At 42.4% G+C, this 14,858-nt stretch overlaps 2 protein-coding genes and 1 long non-coding RNA gene across 14 annotated transcripts in view; 1 reads left to right on the top strand and 2 right to left on the bottom strand.

Annotated features, from left to right (window-relative positions):
* LOC136436550 (rho GTPase-activating protein 7-like) overlaps positions 1-3,962 on the bottom strand; it is a 28,707-nt gene extending 24,745 nt beyond the window's left edge. Inside the window, exons 1-4 of one of the 3 annotated variants that reach the window (XM_066430604.1) lie at positions 3,825-3,962; positions 2,253-2,311; positions 966-1,113; positions 84-251 (exon numbers count right to left, since the gene is read on the bottom strand). In XM_066430604.1, coding sequence (XP_066286701.1) covers positions 84-245 — 162 coding nt within the window. In that variant the 5' untranslated portion in view covers positions 246-251; positions 966-1,113; positions 2,253-2,311; positions 3,825-3,962. Of the gene's footprint in view, positions 1-83; positions 252-965; positions 1,114-2,252; positions 2,388-3,824 lie in introns of those variants that run through there. The other 2 variants (XM_066430606.1, XM_066430605.1) reach the window with 2 other exon arrangements.
* A 6,876-nt stretch (positions 3,963-10,838) lies between these two features.
* On the bottom strand, positions 10,839-12,518 carry LOC136436549 (uncharacterized). Its single transcript, XR_010756055.1, has 2 exons — positions 12,243-12,518; positions 10,839-11,497 (listed from the first exon to the last, which is right to left on the bottom strand). It is a non-coding gene; the product is annotated as an uncharacterized lncRNA (long non-coding RNA).
* A 109-nt stretch (positions 12,519-12,627) lies between these two features.
* The window catches only part of LOC136436548 (C-Jun-amino-terminal kinase-interacting protein 4-like), a 37,518-nt gene continuing 35,287 nt past the window's right edge, over positions 12,628-14,858 (top strand). For 7 of the 10 annotated variants that reach the window (XM_066430602.1, XM_066430601.1, XM_066430598.1 and 4 more), the window contains exon 1: positions 12,629-13,442. In XM_066430602.1, the coding sequence (XP_066286699.1) occupies positions 13,230-13,442 (213 nt within the window). In that variant the 5' untranslated portion in view covers positions 12,629-13,229. Of the gene's footprint in view, positions 13,443-14,858 lie in introns of all 10 variants that reach the window. The other 3 variants (XM_066430596.1, XM_066430600.1, XM_066430593.1) reach the window with 1 other exon arrangement.

The raw sequence follows: 14,858 nt of genomic DNA, 5'->3' as shown, positions 1-14,858 counted from the left end.
GAATCCTGATTGCTCTGCATGCAGGCAGACCTTGTCTATGCATAATGAAAAGAAAGGCATATATCATACTTGCTTGTACGCACCCCTATGATATGTCGTTGTTCGGATGGTGTGGAGTTAAGCGATGTTGATGCAGATGTCGGATTGCTCTGCAGATTAGGAAGGTTCTTTAACTCAATGTCCAGCAGGTCCAACATCAAGTCCAGGGAGTCTGGACGCTTTGGCCATAAACAATCATCTTCCATGTTTACCTGCAGATGGATAGATTGAAAAAAGATACTATAATAAATATTCAGCTATTGTAGTAGATAAGAATACCTGTAAAAAGAAATGGCAAGTACATGAAATTTGAAACAGCATCAAAAAATGTAAACAATATAAAAAAAAATTGTATGCCCTGCCAAATTTCATAGTTCTCCTTCACCTCTATCTATGCCATGGACATCATGTGAGAGATCAACAAAGAGATCAGAAAAAAATCTATCTTTTCCATTTTCAGACCGAAAATGTATATTGTGGGCTAGTACTATGTCACAGTATTACACTGAAATTTGGCATATGGGTGCAATATGTGGAAGTGCCTTGTTTCATATTTTTGGGTTGCACCTGTTTGAGATGATATAGGGACTTCTTTGCTTGTATATTTTGGATTCCTGCATCATCATGTAAATGCCAAATGACCTGACCTGACCTGGGAATAGTTTTTCGCACCTACAGGTGGGGGAGGTGTAACTTGGAAGAGTATGAGAGTTTTTTGGGAGAGCCTATTGTTGCAGGAGGATCAAATTTGGAAAATTCCATTTTGGAGTGGGATGTAGTCTATGTATATGTATGTTTAGAAATATAAGCAACCTTGGGATGGTCCATTTCTGTAAAATGTTGATAATGAACAATCAATTTTTGCATGGGGAGGGAGTGAAAAACAGGTGTTCAATGCTTGCCTTTCTAATTGATATTCCTCTCACCTTGTGATTCCTCCCTTTTACTCACAATGCACTCTTTCCATCCCTAGCCTTCCTTGTCAGAGTGATGAAGATGTTTTCAACATTTTCTGCACTCTACAGCTATGCAAGGTCTGCTTAGGTGCTCTCACATCAGCCATGGTTTACCATTCTGAAATGGGAAGCTAGAAAGTTATTGATGCAATGAGATACTTAGTAATGAACAACAGTTGTAAACTGAAGCAACAAGCTTTGTTGAAATGAAACGCTGGGGTCAATGTAAAAATGCCCCAAAAGGTTAATGCTATCGCAGTATGTTAGAAATTTTGAAGTTACAGTCATGATTTAAATCATTTTGGATCAGTGTATTGACTTGAAACTCAGAATTCATAAACGAGAAACCACAGTGGACATATATATACAAAAGTTAGTCAAGATGATTACTAAAAAGTCAAACAGGCCATCTTCTATTCTGGATTTAAAATCTAGGCTTTCAAACAATGAGTGGGGCGTAAAGAATTCCTGGGGCAAACCCATTTCCTTCCTTATGGGCAAACCCATTTCGACCTCAAAATCAATAATGTTGAGATGATATAGATTGTCACAAAGTAGAATCTTAACTCTTTCATCCATGTGTACCATAACTTTCCAGAGTAGATATCACTAAAAAGTCAAACCGAGCACATTCTATTCTGTGTTCAACAGAACGGACGTCTTTCGATTCTGTCGTGGAAGGAAAACAGAACTCTCAATATGGTGTGACGACTGTGAACACAAATAAGCACTTGCATAGCATAATGGCTGAAACTTTGTCCTTGAACCCAGAACATGACAACATGTAAAAATAACAACAGCTACTACATGTATTTCATTAAAAGCACAGACTTACTTCATATCATAACGCAAAATGAATAGAACTGGGCTTTCCTAAACCAGCAGAGTGACAAGACACAGATGTTGTCTTCAGTGGGATGGTTTATAAAAGACGGAGGCATGCCATGTTGATCCCTGTGCATACCTGCAAATCCCTGGAAGGCACAAACTGTGCAGGCTGTTACACTGTGCCCAAATATGCCAAGAATTTGGAACAACCTTCACAAAGATTCAAGATATAGTACATGTATGCAGGTAACCTGCCAGAAAAGGGCTACCTTTGGCACTTAGTTGTTCAGACTAATGCCCACCTTGTGAATTGATCAGTATCTGAAATAATACCCTACAATACTTCGAAGCTACAACCCATATGATCAGCCTCTTTCTGCCTAGTCATTAACCAATCTGGACTTAACACAACTTCAACTGACGTCTCACCTTTACATTACACCTCTGGTACGGCTTTCGGGTAGAAATTTACACAATTCTTCCAAAATCTGGAAAATAAACGAGCAGACGGCATGTCAGGATTGTGAAAGCAGAGCGCTCGGACCGTGCGGGCTGTTTTTTGTTAGGTTATGTGTCATCTGTTGATCAGCCTGGGGGCAGCAGGGCCTAATCAGCAGTAACCAGCCTGAGTTTCACCCACTTTACAGACACATGGAACATTACATCATCGGTAAAGAGGGGTGTTCTTTTCTTCTCCTTGTAACAATGTGGATCACTTAGGGACTGAACAATATAAGTGGAGACCGGGCCAAGCAATGTGCTGGAAAATAATGTGACATGCACTTTGGCCAGGTCATTGACCTTTGGGTTTCACTATCTTTTATGTACATATTCTGACTGTGTTTTTTTAATTGACAGTCTGTTGAAATTCCACTAGATAAAGATGCACACATGCCGAAAAGTTGAGGCGCCAGAAAAGGGGACTGCCAAGGGTTTTCTTCTTTAATACCTGTGTAAACTGTATATCGTCCAGTTTACCAGGCCAGCCCTTTATGATTAAAACTGAGCCAGTCAGGCTAGTTGGGCAACATATAATGTAGAATACAAGTTACAGCGTATTCCGTATCACCTGAGGTATCGGCCCGACCGCGGGAGGGCCGCCACTGAGGATGATGTGGAATACACTGTGTTGTACATTGTATTTTGTTTGTGCCATACCCTCCCAAAAAACACACAGTCTAATTTGAAAATCGCCAAAAGTTGAGAGAGTTTTGTGTCCTTGAACAAAAAAATTGCAACAACATTGATTCCAACCTCTGAATCCGATATTGGAATTTTCAACAGTGGTGCAACCGTCACACTCGAAATGCATTCTATATATTCTACGGAAGCCTGGGTAATAAAAGTAGAGCCCGTGTAATAACGAAATCTATTGACCGATCCAGAACACCCGTATCGAACGTTATCCCAGCCCCTGTATGACATATGTCTTTTTATACAGCCTGATAAATCAAATCAACCTGTCCTTTTTTTTTTATTGTTGACTGCACTCCATATACAGAGTCTCTGTTTTTGGTGTGTTTGTTTGTGTTGGTGTGTGTCCCCTAAGTTATTTGAACATACTGTAACCAGTTACTAGTGCTGTACTAGAGATCTCTCAAAACCACTGTTTATGTAACCCGGCGCAGATTAATGTTAATGGAGGCCACATATGACAATGATTTCATACAATAATCTATTGTCGAGGAAATGACTCATATCTGTTTTATCAAGGATCAGTTCCCCATTGTACCGCTCTGTAACATCACTTGCTGCAGAACTAGAAGTCTATTCAAATATTGTGAATATATGGATAAGCTAATATGCTCAATACAACAAATTATCTACGAGATAATTTGTGGGACCTACTGAAGGTAATATGTTGTCCATATGGGGTTTATAGGGTAAGGAACGCCGGGTCCACTTCGCCCCCCTCCCCTTCTTTCTTCGTCAGAACTTCACTCAGGTGTAAAACATGTTAATAACGCTATTTGTGGAAAGTTTAACGATTCAGAAATTTACCTTGATAGCTGGCAGGAACTGTAGGGCCGTGAACAGGGTCCGTAGTTGTTAAATTGTACGTGTAGTAAGAAGTAGTCTTCTGCCATATCGTGACAGTCCCGAGGCCATCTTCCCTGGCGTAGCGGGCCACACCCACTCCATGAGCGCCGCTGATTGGTCACGTTATCTGATTGGCCAAAAGTGTCCTTTCGACTGTCCCGTGAAAATTATTCATGCCCTTGCCAACCCACTTACAATGTATGAATAATTTTGTTACTAACTGCACAACGTTAAAGACGTGTTGCTAACGTCAAGCAAAACAAACAAGAGCCAAGCAACTGACACACCTTTATCTAACAAACTGATCACACGTCATACAAGTATCTGCCAGGCGAAGTCTTCCTCAGAAAAACTTTACCACCAAGGGAGTTCAGAAAGTTCGCGGCCTCACTCGACAACAAGGGGCAAAAATCGAATTTCGGTAGCCTTAGTATGTGTATCATGTGTATAGCAGCCACGGAAAACCAACTAGGATGGCACCCAGGCTACTAGTAGTGAAATTTCGGGGCATGATCATAAAATACTGAAGGGCAGTTTTACAGACGTACATGTACATGTATTACAAAAGTATTACAGACGGGGACGTACACAGATACAAAGTTACCTCAAAAGGATAGATTTTGTGATCGAAATTTAATGTCCCTTTACCCAGCGGTCGACTTCCCCAAAAAGGTAGGCCCGGTCGGCAGGTTGGTTGCTGTTGCTAGCTTCGGTCCGGTAACCGGAAACACCCCAGGCCTTATATTATTTATAAACAACGCAACAACTGATGAAACTGAAACGCGTAGATAGGGGGTTTGTCAATATCATACTCGCTTCAATCTATCGTACTGAAAGTTTTCTGTCCATTTGAAACACTCCGAATTGTTAAAACTAGGATAATGGATATCGATATCAGACAGGGTTGATATCCTCGTCTCTATCATTACTATCAAATGAATAAAGGCGGTGTCTTTGTAGCATCTAACATGCTCCACAGGTCGCTGGAAAAATAGTAGGAATTGGCCAAATAGACGGATAACATTCCAGAGGAGTAGGTCGCAAACTGTAACTTCTTTAGCGGACCAACTCCTGGCATGTTATCCGTCTATTTGGTAAATTTCTACCATTTTTCCAGCGACCTGTGGAGCCTGGTAGAGACTAGTACTGAGCTTTATGTATATCCTGAAGATAGTTTGAGTTGAAAACTAATACAGTTGTTTACTGTACATGCATATTTAGGCGAAAGTTAATGAATATGTGATAGACACACGACATGCACAAAAACACGAACTCCCATTATAGTTATAACCGACTCATTTATTACTCTATTCAAAGAAACCTGCCCCCTATTCAGCGATCAGTTTCCAGCGACGATTCTTGATGCCACAGAGCTCGTTAACATTTTAGTTGTAATGCCAACTTGCTGTGAAATGATATAGGTGGATAAACTACTTATGATATTAATCACTACTATATTTTTCACGTAAGTAAAGTTAACGTTATATCAAAAGAAACAGAAGTGGCGATTGAAGAAAACTGGGGTAATTGTAACTGGTCCTTGTTCAGGTCCATTCGGAAGGCAAGGAGACCAACACCCCAATTCGTTGTACATGGAGCACATGTACAGGATACACCCTGGACTAGCTAGAAGACATGTATTGAAATCAGAATTTCTTCCAGGAAATGGCCGAAGGCTGGCAGAGCATGGGTTTACGCAAACAGCCAACCAAAGTCATGGCCGGAGGCAGGTGGGGGGAGGGGATGTCGAGGGTGTTTGGCTTTTTGAAGAACCACACACACCGTCGATGGTATCCGAAAAGAATGATCAATGCATCCTCTCTTGACAACGATGTTTTCGGATAGAAGTTGGACCAAACCGCAAAGTATGAGTCGGACCATCGTTCGACCATCTTTCCATACTACAACGTCTCTCCCTAGATCACAACAAGCTGTCATCTATCAGCAGCGATTGCTGGCTACTAGGGTTGGCTAGTATGGGGAGTCTCAAGCTCACCAACAACCTGATACCGACCATCCCCTCGAAGTCGCTAGCTGCTGTGGGTGGCAGAGATGTATACGTTCAGGAGAATCCTTTCCGTTGCACCTGTGCGTTAGGTGGCTTGAAGTCTGCAGGGTTAAAGGCACTGGGTGATAGTGTCTACAGGAGCTTGCAGTGCAGCTACCCACCTAGCCTCTCGGGGAGAAAGATCGCGGACGTGTCGAGGGAGATGATGCCATGTCCGTCACCTACAGCCAGGGTGTCCCACCAAGATCACGGAGCCACTCTCGAGCTCGTGTGTGAGGTCTTCTGGGAGATGCAGCCAGAAATCAGGTGGTTGGATCCAGGTGGCAGGGCCGTTGGAGAAAGAGAGTCACTCGACCCCTGTGGCGGCGCCGTGACCACACGCCTGGAGCACGAGTTTCCCACCGCACAATCTCCTGATCGAGAAACGGCGCACTCAGCAGACGACCCAGGCCTACCCTATATAGGCAAGTCCACCTCCACCCTCCGCATGAGCCAGCAGGCCTACCGGTGCTGGACGGAGGGCAGTTTCCGGTGCGTCGTGCAGTCTGCAACAGGCAGCGTTTTTTCGAATCTACCATCAATTAAGTCAAGTGAGGTAAACGAAAGAGGCCAGAGAGAAGGGCACACCGCGACAACAGCCGTCAACACCACGACATCTCCCCGACGTAAAGGAAAGATTAACGAAAGAAACGCCAAAACCACGAATGGGAACCCCCGGCAGGATCGGTACAACTCCAGCAGGTAATGAGCTACCCCGGGACACCGTGATGACTACCATATACAATACAACATATTTTCGTCAGAATGGAAAGATGACCGAAAGGACCGACAAAACCACGGAAAGGAACCCCCAGGAGGACGGCATCACTCCAACAGGTGATGAGCTACACCGGGACACCGTGATGACTACCACATACACTACAACATATTTTCGTCAGAACAGAAAGATGACCGAAAGCATCGCCACAACCACGGACAGGAACCCCCAGCCTGGTACCACTCCAGCAAGTGATGAGCTACGTGACCGGGACACCGTGATGACTGTCGTCTACTCTACAGGTGCTTGTCTGGCCTTCTTTTGCCTTTTGTCAGTGCTAACGTTTGCTTGCGTCAAGCACTACAAGAGGCGACAACATCAGCATCACTGCATACAAGGCAATGCTGCAGGCGCTACCGGAGGCAAAACAACCAGCCACCTGCCCAGCTGCAGGTTCCCACGGCTGAAAACCCGCCATCTCTTCAAAACACATATGATGAGATCCACGACGACACGCCTATCGCTCCGTATGCCGAAACGACGCGATTGGAAAATCTTGTGTATGGTGAAGGCGTGACGGGACCAAGAGGTGCCACATCCACCCCAGACCCTCGTCAACGACCCGGCATGCTCACCAACTCCAGCACCGTATCACACATACAGCCTCAAGGCTTGGGCACATCTCAGGTGGGGAAGGTCCCAGATCCACCTCCACGACCCAACAGGCCAGTCAACCTCAGCGACTCTAATAACTACTTAACCCCCCCCCCCCCCCCACGCACGGAGACGAGCTAAGCAGAAAAGATCCCGGATCCTCTCCCCCGGACCAACAGGTGCGTCAACTCCAACAACGTCTCCTCACATCCACCAGGTATGGAGACGACTCCAGCAGAAAAGATCCCGGATCCTCTCCCCCGGACCAACAGGTAGGTCAACTCCAACAACGTCTCCTCACATCCAACAGGTATGGAGACGACTCCAGCAGAAGAGATTCCGGATCCAGTTCCCCGGACCAATAAGTACATCAGCTCCAACTTCTCCTCACAGCCACCAGGCACGGAGAATACCCGGCCCGACAAAGTCATCGACTCCAACGTCTCGTCACAACCACAAGGCTCGGAGATGCTGGAACAGACGCCACCATCCGGGGCCATGTCGGACCCGAACGGCTCAGAGATGGACGAAGAAGAGGAAGTTGAGGGTTCCCACATTTACCTTGACCTCAACGGCCCACCACGCCTCACTGGTCCATAACTACAACTGTACTGATCAATTCAATACAGAAAGTCGTCGTCCCTGACCAGAAACCTTACCTCTTGAAAATTCTCGCGCTGTCTACTGACGGTGGCTGTCATGGAAACAATCACCAGGCAAAAAATCTTAAGTCTGGCTGAAATCGTTCCGTAGCCTGTGACATGGCAATTACGCAAGGCTAGAGGGCTTACCCTGATGACACCTTATTTATAACCAATCGTATATTTATTGGCATTTTGCTCTGTTCTAGTTCAGACAGTGGTTTCAAGTTTAGATTTCCCTTCCATTTAGCCTTGTTGCATGACAGGGTAATAAAGACCGAACCAGGTCAGTCCTGAATGGTCATGGGCCAGGGAAAACCTGGAAAGGAGTATGGAATGGGGACTATCACAATACTGAAAGTGAAATAGTGTTAACATATTTGTAAGCAAAACATACACATTTGCGACCAAACACAAGGCATTTCACTCTTACCCAATGCCAAAATCAATTGTGCAAGAATAGGCTATTCCAACATTATCCTAAAGCATCTATCCTATGATGATTCCTATATATAGCTATCCTATGGGTGTTCTAATATTTCTATGAAAATAACAGTGTTGTGAACGTCGAATACTTTTATGAGAATAACGGTATTATAACCATCATATATATTTAGCCATTGATACTTATGTACGATAATGGTATTTACTGTTCTAAAGGTCTATGAAATCAGTTTTAAAAGCTAAAAAAAAGTACTGTATGCAATTCAGCCCACTGCTGCAAATTTAAAGTACTTTATGGTTGATCAGAATAAAGATATATAAGCAAGAATGGACTTTTATAGATTAAACTCTTCAAAGGAAATTTTGAAAGGATGAAGAACATTGTTACTGAATTTCTTAAAGGCACCCAGAGCATTTTATGAGGCTTGAAAACTGGAAATATTCTAGTTGCTGTTATCTTTATAAAATTGACATTTAATGCCACTGTTTACCACATTTGCGTGCAGATTTCTTATCAAAAGTGCTCAAAAGCGGCACAAAAATAAACTACATGGTAATTTTTTTGTTTCACGCGCCTAGTGTAAATAGACCGATACCATAGCCCCGCCCAGCCCCGTCAAAACGTAGAAATGCAAAATTAAAACATAAAAATGCAAATATTTGACAGACATGCAGTCACTCTCTCATTGGTCGAACCGCTAATTGTGATGGACAGTCAGGTCAGTCTATTTGGGCTTGGATTTTCTATCAGTTCTCACCACACAACGACATCGTATCTTTGCTCCTTTAATGTCGATATGTAATGGTATGGTGTTGTTGAAACTTATGTGTAGGAATGACTAAAATTGGAGGTTTTTTTATTCAAGTTTCAAGCCTCATAAAATGCTCTGGATGCCTTTAATGTTCTGAATTTAAAAAAAAATGCTTTTGAATTTAGAAATCAAAAACAAATAGACTTTGTTTATACGATGTTAGGTGTGTATAATGAGTATAACATACTAAACAGTAACACTCAAAAGACAATAGCAGTTCCTATGGTGTTTTATTACCATAGGAACTATCGTAACTGGTTCCACATATGAATGCCGCATATGTATGTGTTTTTTCTAGTTAATTGACTTTTTGTATATAAGTACAGTCAAACCTGTCTATAGCGGTCACTCAAGGGACTGGCCAAAACTGGCTGCTAAGGACAGGTGGCCGCTATGGAGAAAATGTTGATTAATTGACCACGAGTGACACATGTTTTCAGTACCCACTGAGATACATTTATTCACCGTACAGTACACATGTAAGGCACATTTTAGAAGTTCGATTGTTGTTCTTTTACTCCAAGTTAGTTAAGAACAAAATACATGTTGCTCAGTTGCCACTTACTGTTCGTTTTCGACCGTTTTCAAACATAAAATCGTGGCGACAATTTTCCTTAGTCTCTTGTTGTGTTGGTTCGGTTCCCGCGTGGCTTGTGTTGATCAGCATCTACCATTATGCTAATAGGGTACTCAGAAGAAGGTCGCTCTTTTGAGGGCTTTTTGTCTTTTCAGAAAATTGCAACAGCCCAAATTTTACATCATAGTAATATTATCCACATTCATTTTGAAGCTTTTGGTTTAGTAATCATCCTCAGTGATACTTTGCAGCAAAATTAATTTAGTATATTATACCTCCGTAACAGTGGTGTCTTCCGTTGACCTTTATGCTGCTACCAATCCAGTTTGTATCAGCGCCATTTTGAAAATTGCGCGAAACACGTTTTGAGCACAATTTGAATGAATTCCCGGTGAAAACGGAAATTGGGCCGACATTCAAACATTTCGCGAACTTACCGCATCAGGTACATGTGTGGGTTGTATTTTCCAAAAAGCTGCCGTAATATTTGTCCAGTCGAAATGCACAGAAATGGTCAATTTTACCTCGATGTACAAACGTTTGCCATGTGAAGAAAATTATACTTGACTTCGCGTCAAACCATGGATTTTCTAACAAAGATAAAACATTCTGGTTTTCTTTATTATGATCCTATCCAGTTGAGTCCACATAAATTTGATAACTGCGTGAAAAAATGAAGATTTTGAACCCGGCGTGCGGTGGCGATGCGGCTTCTATCGGCGCGCCGTGACCGTTATCGGCAGTGTTACTGTACTCGCGGGACCGAAAATCGTCTGGCCGCGACCGCGTTGGACAGGTGGCCGCTATAGCCTAATTCTTAATGCTTATGTCAATGGGAAAAATCCAAGGGACCGACAAAAAGTGACCACTATGGGCAGGTGGCCGCTATGCAAAGGTGACCGCTAATACAGGTTTGACTGTACTGGTTAGTTCTGCTAGTTCATTCTAATGACGCTAAAGAAGAGTGATGGATGTCACTCAAAACGTCCCAAAGTGATATCCAGCAGTAGAGTTTGAAATTCATATGATTTAGTATTGTTACCTGGATGTCTAAACTTCATCAACATTGAAACACTCTAATCTTATGGTGTTCTTTTTATTTCTCTAACACCTTACTTCCATATCTGCAAGAGTGTAATATCAGAGAACAAAATGAAGACTTGTACTACAAGTATATAATGATTTTGAACACACTGGTTCTTTACTTAGCATCGTGTTTGATACATAGCATGTCGCTATCAATACTGTCAACACAATGCACAGTCAGTGATATACTGGTAGCATATAACTTATTTCAAATACATGTATATTCTATTGCCAGTACTGCACTACTAGTACTTGTAGACTTTCCATATCCAGCTCTGCTGCAAAGAAAGTCTTAGCCATGCACCAAGTCATATCTTAATAAATACATTTAATAAGAGCCTTAATTTTGTGCTAATGTCTGTCCATCTGGCATTCTTGCAAAACAACACTGGTAGTCCCTTTCTTCATGTGCCTCTCTATAGCCAGGTGTCAATCAATGTCAATCAATGTCACAGCAACAACGACCCTAGTCTTTCTTGTCGTCCTTCTTTACTAACAAGTCACTGACTTTCTTGCGTATGTCGGGCACCTTGTAGGTCTGTTCCATGTATATGCCGAACGCCACCCCAGCCAGCGCTCCGAGTGTCAGGGCTGATACTCTGGATGCCAGGGCACCGACCACAACTCCTTTACCAAAGTCTGACATCGACATGTCCTGACAATGAGAAATCATGGTATACAGTAAATTCATCCAAGTCTGCATGCCTTTGCAGTCCTGAGAATGCTCGGACTGCCTATGCATCATGCTAAATTCAGGAAGTCAATTACACTGAATGTGGCCATCTCGCTCTTAATTACCGGAATAAAAAGGTTTCCCTACGAATCATGGTAGTTCAAAACAGGTTGCATACGTATTACGGAAAAGGGGCATGCAGGCTCCCAGAAGTATATGTTACGGGACAGCTTTATAGGCCACACCCAGAAAATGGTGTGCAATCTACAGAATGTCAACTTATGCCTCGTTAGCATCTTTAAAGTGTCTGGATTACTGCAAACAAAAAGTTAATACATAATAGGGAAATCTCCTTGCTTCAAAGAAGGATTTGCCTCCATAAAAATGAGTAATGTTAATTCTCTACTTTGCTTGCATTATTATCACATAACATGTATAATTTACAAATGTATTTGGAGGGGAGGTAACGTTAACAGACCACAACAGTTACCTATACCATATACTGTCAGTCCAGACAAATGTCATTTTGGTAAGAGGTCAGAGGGCCGTCCCCCGGTGATGGAATTCGCTTTATAGCTTTAGACACCCCTAGCCTCTAAACGTCAGACCCACTTCCTGGTCCACATAGCAGCATAATTTTTTGATTGTTCATGGTAAAGAACATTCAAAGCAGTTCATTTGTTTAAAACATGTTAACATGATTATAATGACTATAAATTCAACCAACCTTGAACAGATCCGGTTTAAAAACGTCCATAATTAAGTCATCTAGGTCAGGGAAATCGGATTTTTTGTCGTCTCCCGCCATCTTTGGTTGATTGGAATGGTCCACTTGAACAAATGGGGGTGAAATGATATGGTGATTTTGGGACGAAAACGGGACCATTTGATCGTTAGTTCAGCCTAGCGTTATAACTTATAGTATTAGAAATGCATAAAAAAGTTACATTAAAGAACATTATTCTCCGATTCAGATTTTGTTGAAATATCATTTTCAGACAAAAAAGACCCACTGCGATGTTTTATGCTGCACTCCTGCTATATTCCGCTAGAGGTCAGTGTGAGATGGCTCCCATGAGCACTCTCGTCGCGTCACATGATTTTATGATGTGTTGGTTCCAATCCTGATGGCTGCGATCAAGACGTAGTTTGGACAGTTTTCTTGGGGTCCTAAGACTTCTGGGGCGAACCGGGGGTATCATTCCAGGACTAGGTATCATACGAAGTCCCTCCCCGACTTGGAGAAATCGTCTTACTGCTCCAAAATAGTCGAGAAGTCTGGTAGGCGTTCTTTCTGACAGGAGTGAAATTTAACGTCATCGTCTGCAAGAGGAGGGGTCATCGGGCGCAGCATCAACTGGTCAACATCTGCAGATGTGACTCAAGAAACTGTGGTGTTGTGCTTTAACTGTCCGCTCTAGACGACTGGGAACCAGGAGTAGCAATCATAAACCAAACATCCACGTTGTGAGGTCGTAGTACTCCGTGTTTATGCCGTGAGCGAATCATTCTGTGTATATTTGTGCCTCTAAAATGGGGAGGGGCCACGTATGACAGCAGTGTAGTTCAGATTTAGGGAATTTCACCAACCTATTTTTACAGGTTTTACGGTAGCAAAAACCTGTATTGTTTTACCCGGGATCCATGGGCGTCGCCATCTTGTTACCTGTGAAATACAATTGAAGTAAGTGAAAGCAGACAGCTTGTTAAAATCATGATGGAGGTAGATTTGGGAATCGAGACTGTGTACGGCAGTGATGACACTTCGACCGGCGTCATGTCGGAGAAGGTGTCGGCGCTGGCCAGTAGCGTGTACCAGGAGTTTGAGAGGATGATCAAGAAGTACGACGAAGACGTCGTCAAGGAACTCATGCCTCTGGTGGTCAACGTCTTAGAGAACTTGGACATCGTCACTCATGATAACCAGGTAAGAAGGAAACTGTTTTGTTTTCTAGCGTTATTTACATGTACTTCACCCGAAAGGAGTGAAGTAGATAAATTGTGTTGGTGTGTCTGTCTGTCTGACTGTCTTTGTTTCTGAGTCCCAATTTCACCGTCAGGTTTTCTTTTTGTCTGCCAGCAAGTTTGGCTGAAAACCAGACAATGTGGAAATCCAGACAAAACTGAGTGAAAAGAAGTCAAACTCAAAAACAAGTCGGAGCCCAACCTCTGCTAGTTGGAGAGTAGAGTTCCAAAGCAGTCGACAAGTGCAGGGTGAAGTTTGCCCTCTCTGATTGCCTTGTTTTTATTTGCTCCCAAAACAGTTTTGGAGTCAATTCATACTTGGAAAGTCATCTTCTGATGAAGTCATTCTACAGTAGTACTATATGGCCTTCATCAAGTTCATGACAATTTTAAACACATTTTTGCTGGATAGGCATATTTTACATTTAATTTGTAGAAAAATGAATTTGAATGACGTTAGGTTTCTAAGATATATACACATCAATTTGCATGTTATTGTCATTAAAACTTCTGTCTCTTCTCAGAACTACCTAGTTCTGGCAAAATATGTCCATGTATATTAATGATGTCAAGCTCAGCTCCCATGGGATGTATGACATCACCTGTTAAACATGCTTAGTGTATCTCAGGATTGTAGCCTGTAATGTCAAGTTCATATATAAATATACAGGTTTGGGGTTTTCTGAGTTAAAAATCTGCGTGTAGAAAAATTGCACACTAAAATTATCAGCATGAAAATATTTCAATTAGTAAAAAACTTTTGCTGTTTTAGATAAAACTTAAAAGTTTGGTGTACCCCTACTAGTACTCTTTGTGAACCATATGGTGGGTTTCCTCAAACACAGGGCCTCTGGTTTTATGTCCCCACTATAGGATCCGGACCTTTTCAGTAATTTTTGAGAGACCGAGGCCAGAATTCAAACTCTTAGCCTCCAGGCCTTAAGGCAGGGTCAGTCACCTTTAAACAAGGGCAATGCACTCTGGTACAGTATCAAAGTACAGGCACGGATAAGTGCGACTTGTTGTGAGCGTGAATCACGGATTTCACATAATCTATATACAGGTGCAGTTACAGGTACTAGTACATGTAGTACTTGAAAGAATGCAAGCTTCAGTTTTGTGCATAGTTGCCTTGGTGCACGGTCAGCACTTAACCTAAAAAATCAGATGCATCAAAAAATTGTGGGTGCACAGCTTTAAACAATATTAGTACTAGTAAACGAGAAGAGAGATCCAGAGTTGCAGGTAGAATCCAGAAGTCAGTGTGAGGCACTTGATATGATAGCGGTATGCATTGTGTCAAAAAAGCTTTGAAAATTGACTATAAACCCAAATTCTATATCTAACTTAATAATGTTAAGACAACAAAGCTTTTATT

Source organism: Branchiostoma lanceolatum, chromosome 6 (assembly GCF_035083965.1).
Source record: "Branchiostoma lanceolatum isolate klBraLanc5 chromosome 6, klBraLanc5.hap2, whole genome shotgun sequence".
In the NCBI taxonomy this organism is placed as follows: Eukaryota; Metazoa; Chordata; class Leptocardii; order Amphioxiformes; family Branchiostomatidae; genus Branchiostoma; species Branchiostoma lanceolatum.
This window is presented reverse-complemented; position numbering and strand designations above follow the sequence as displayed.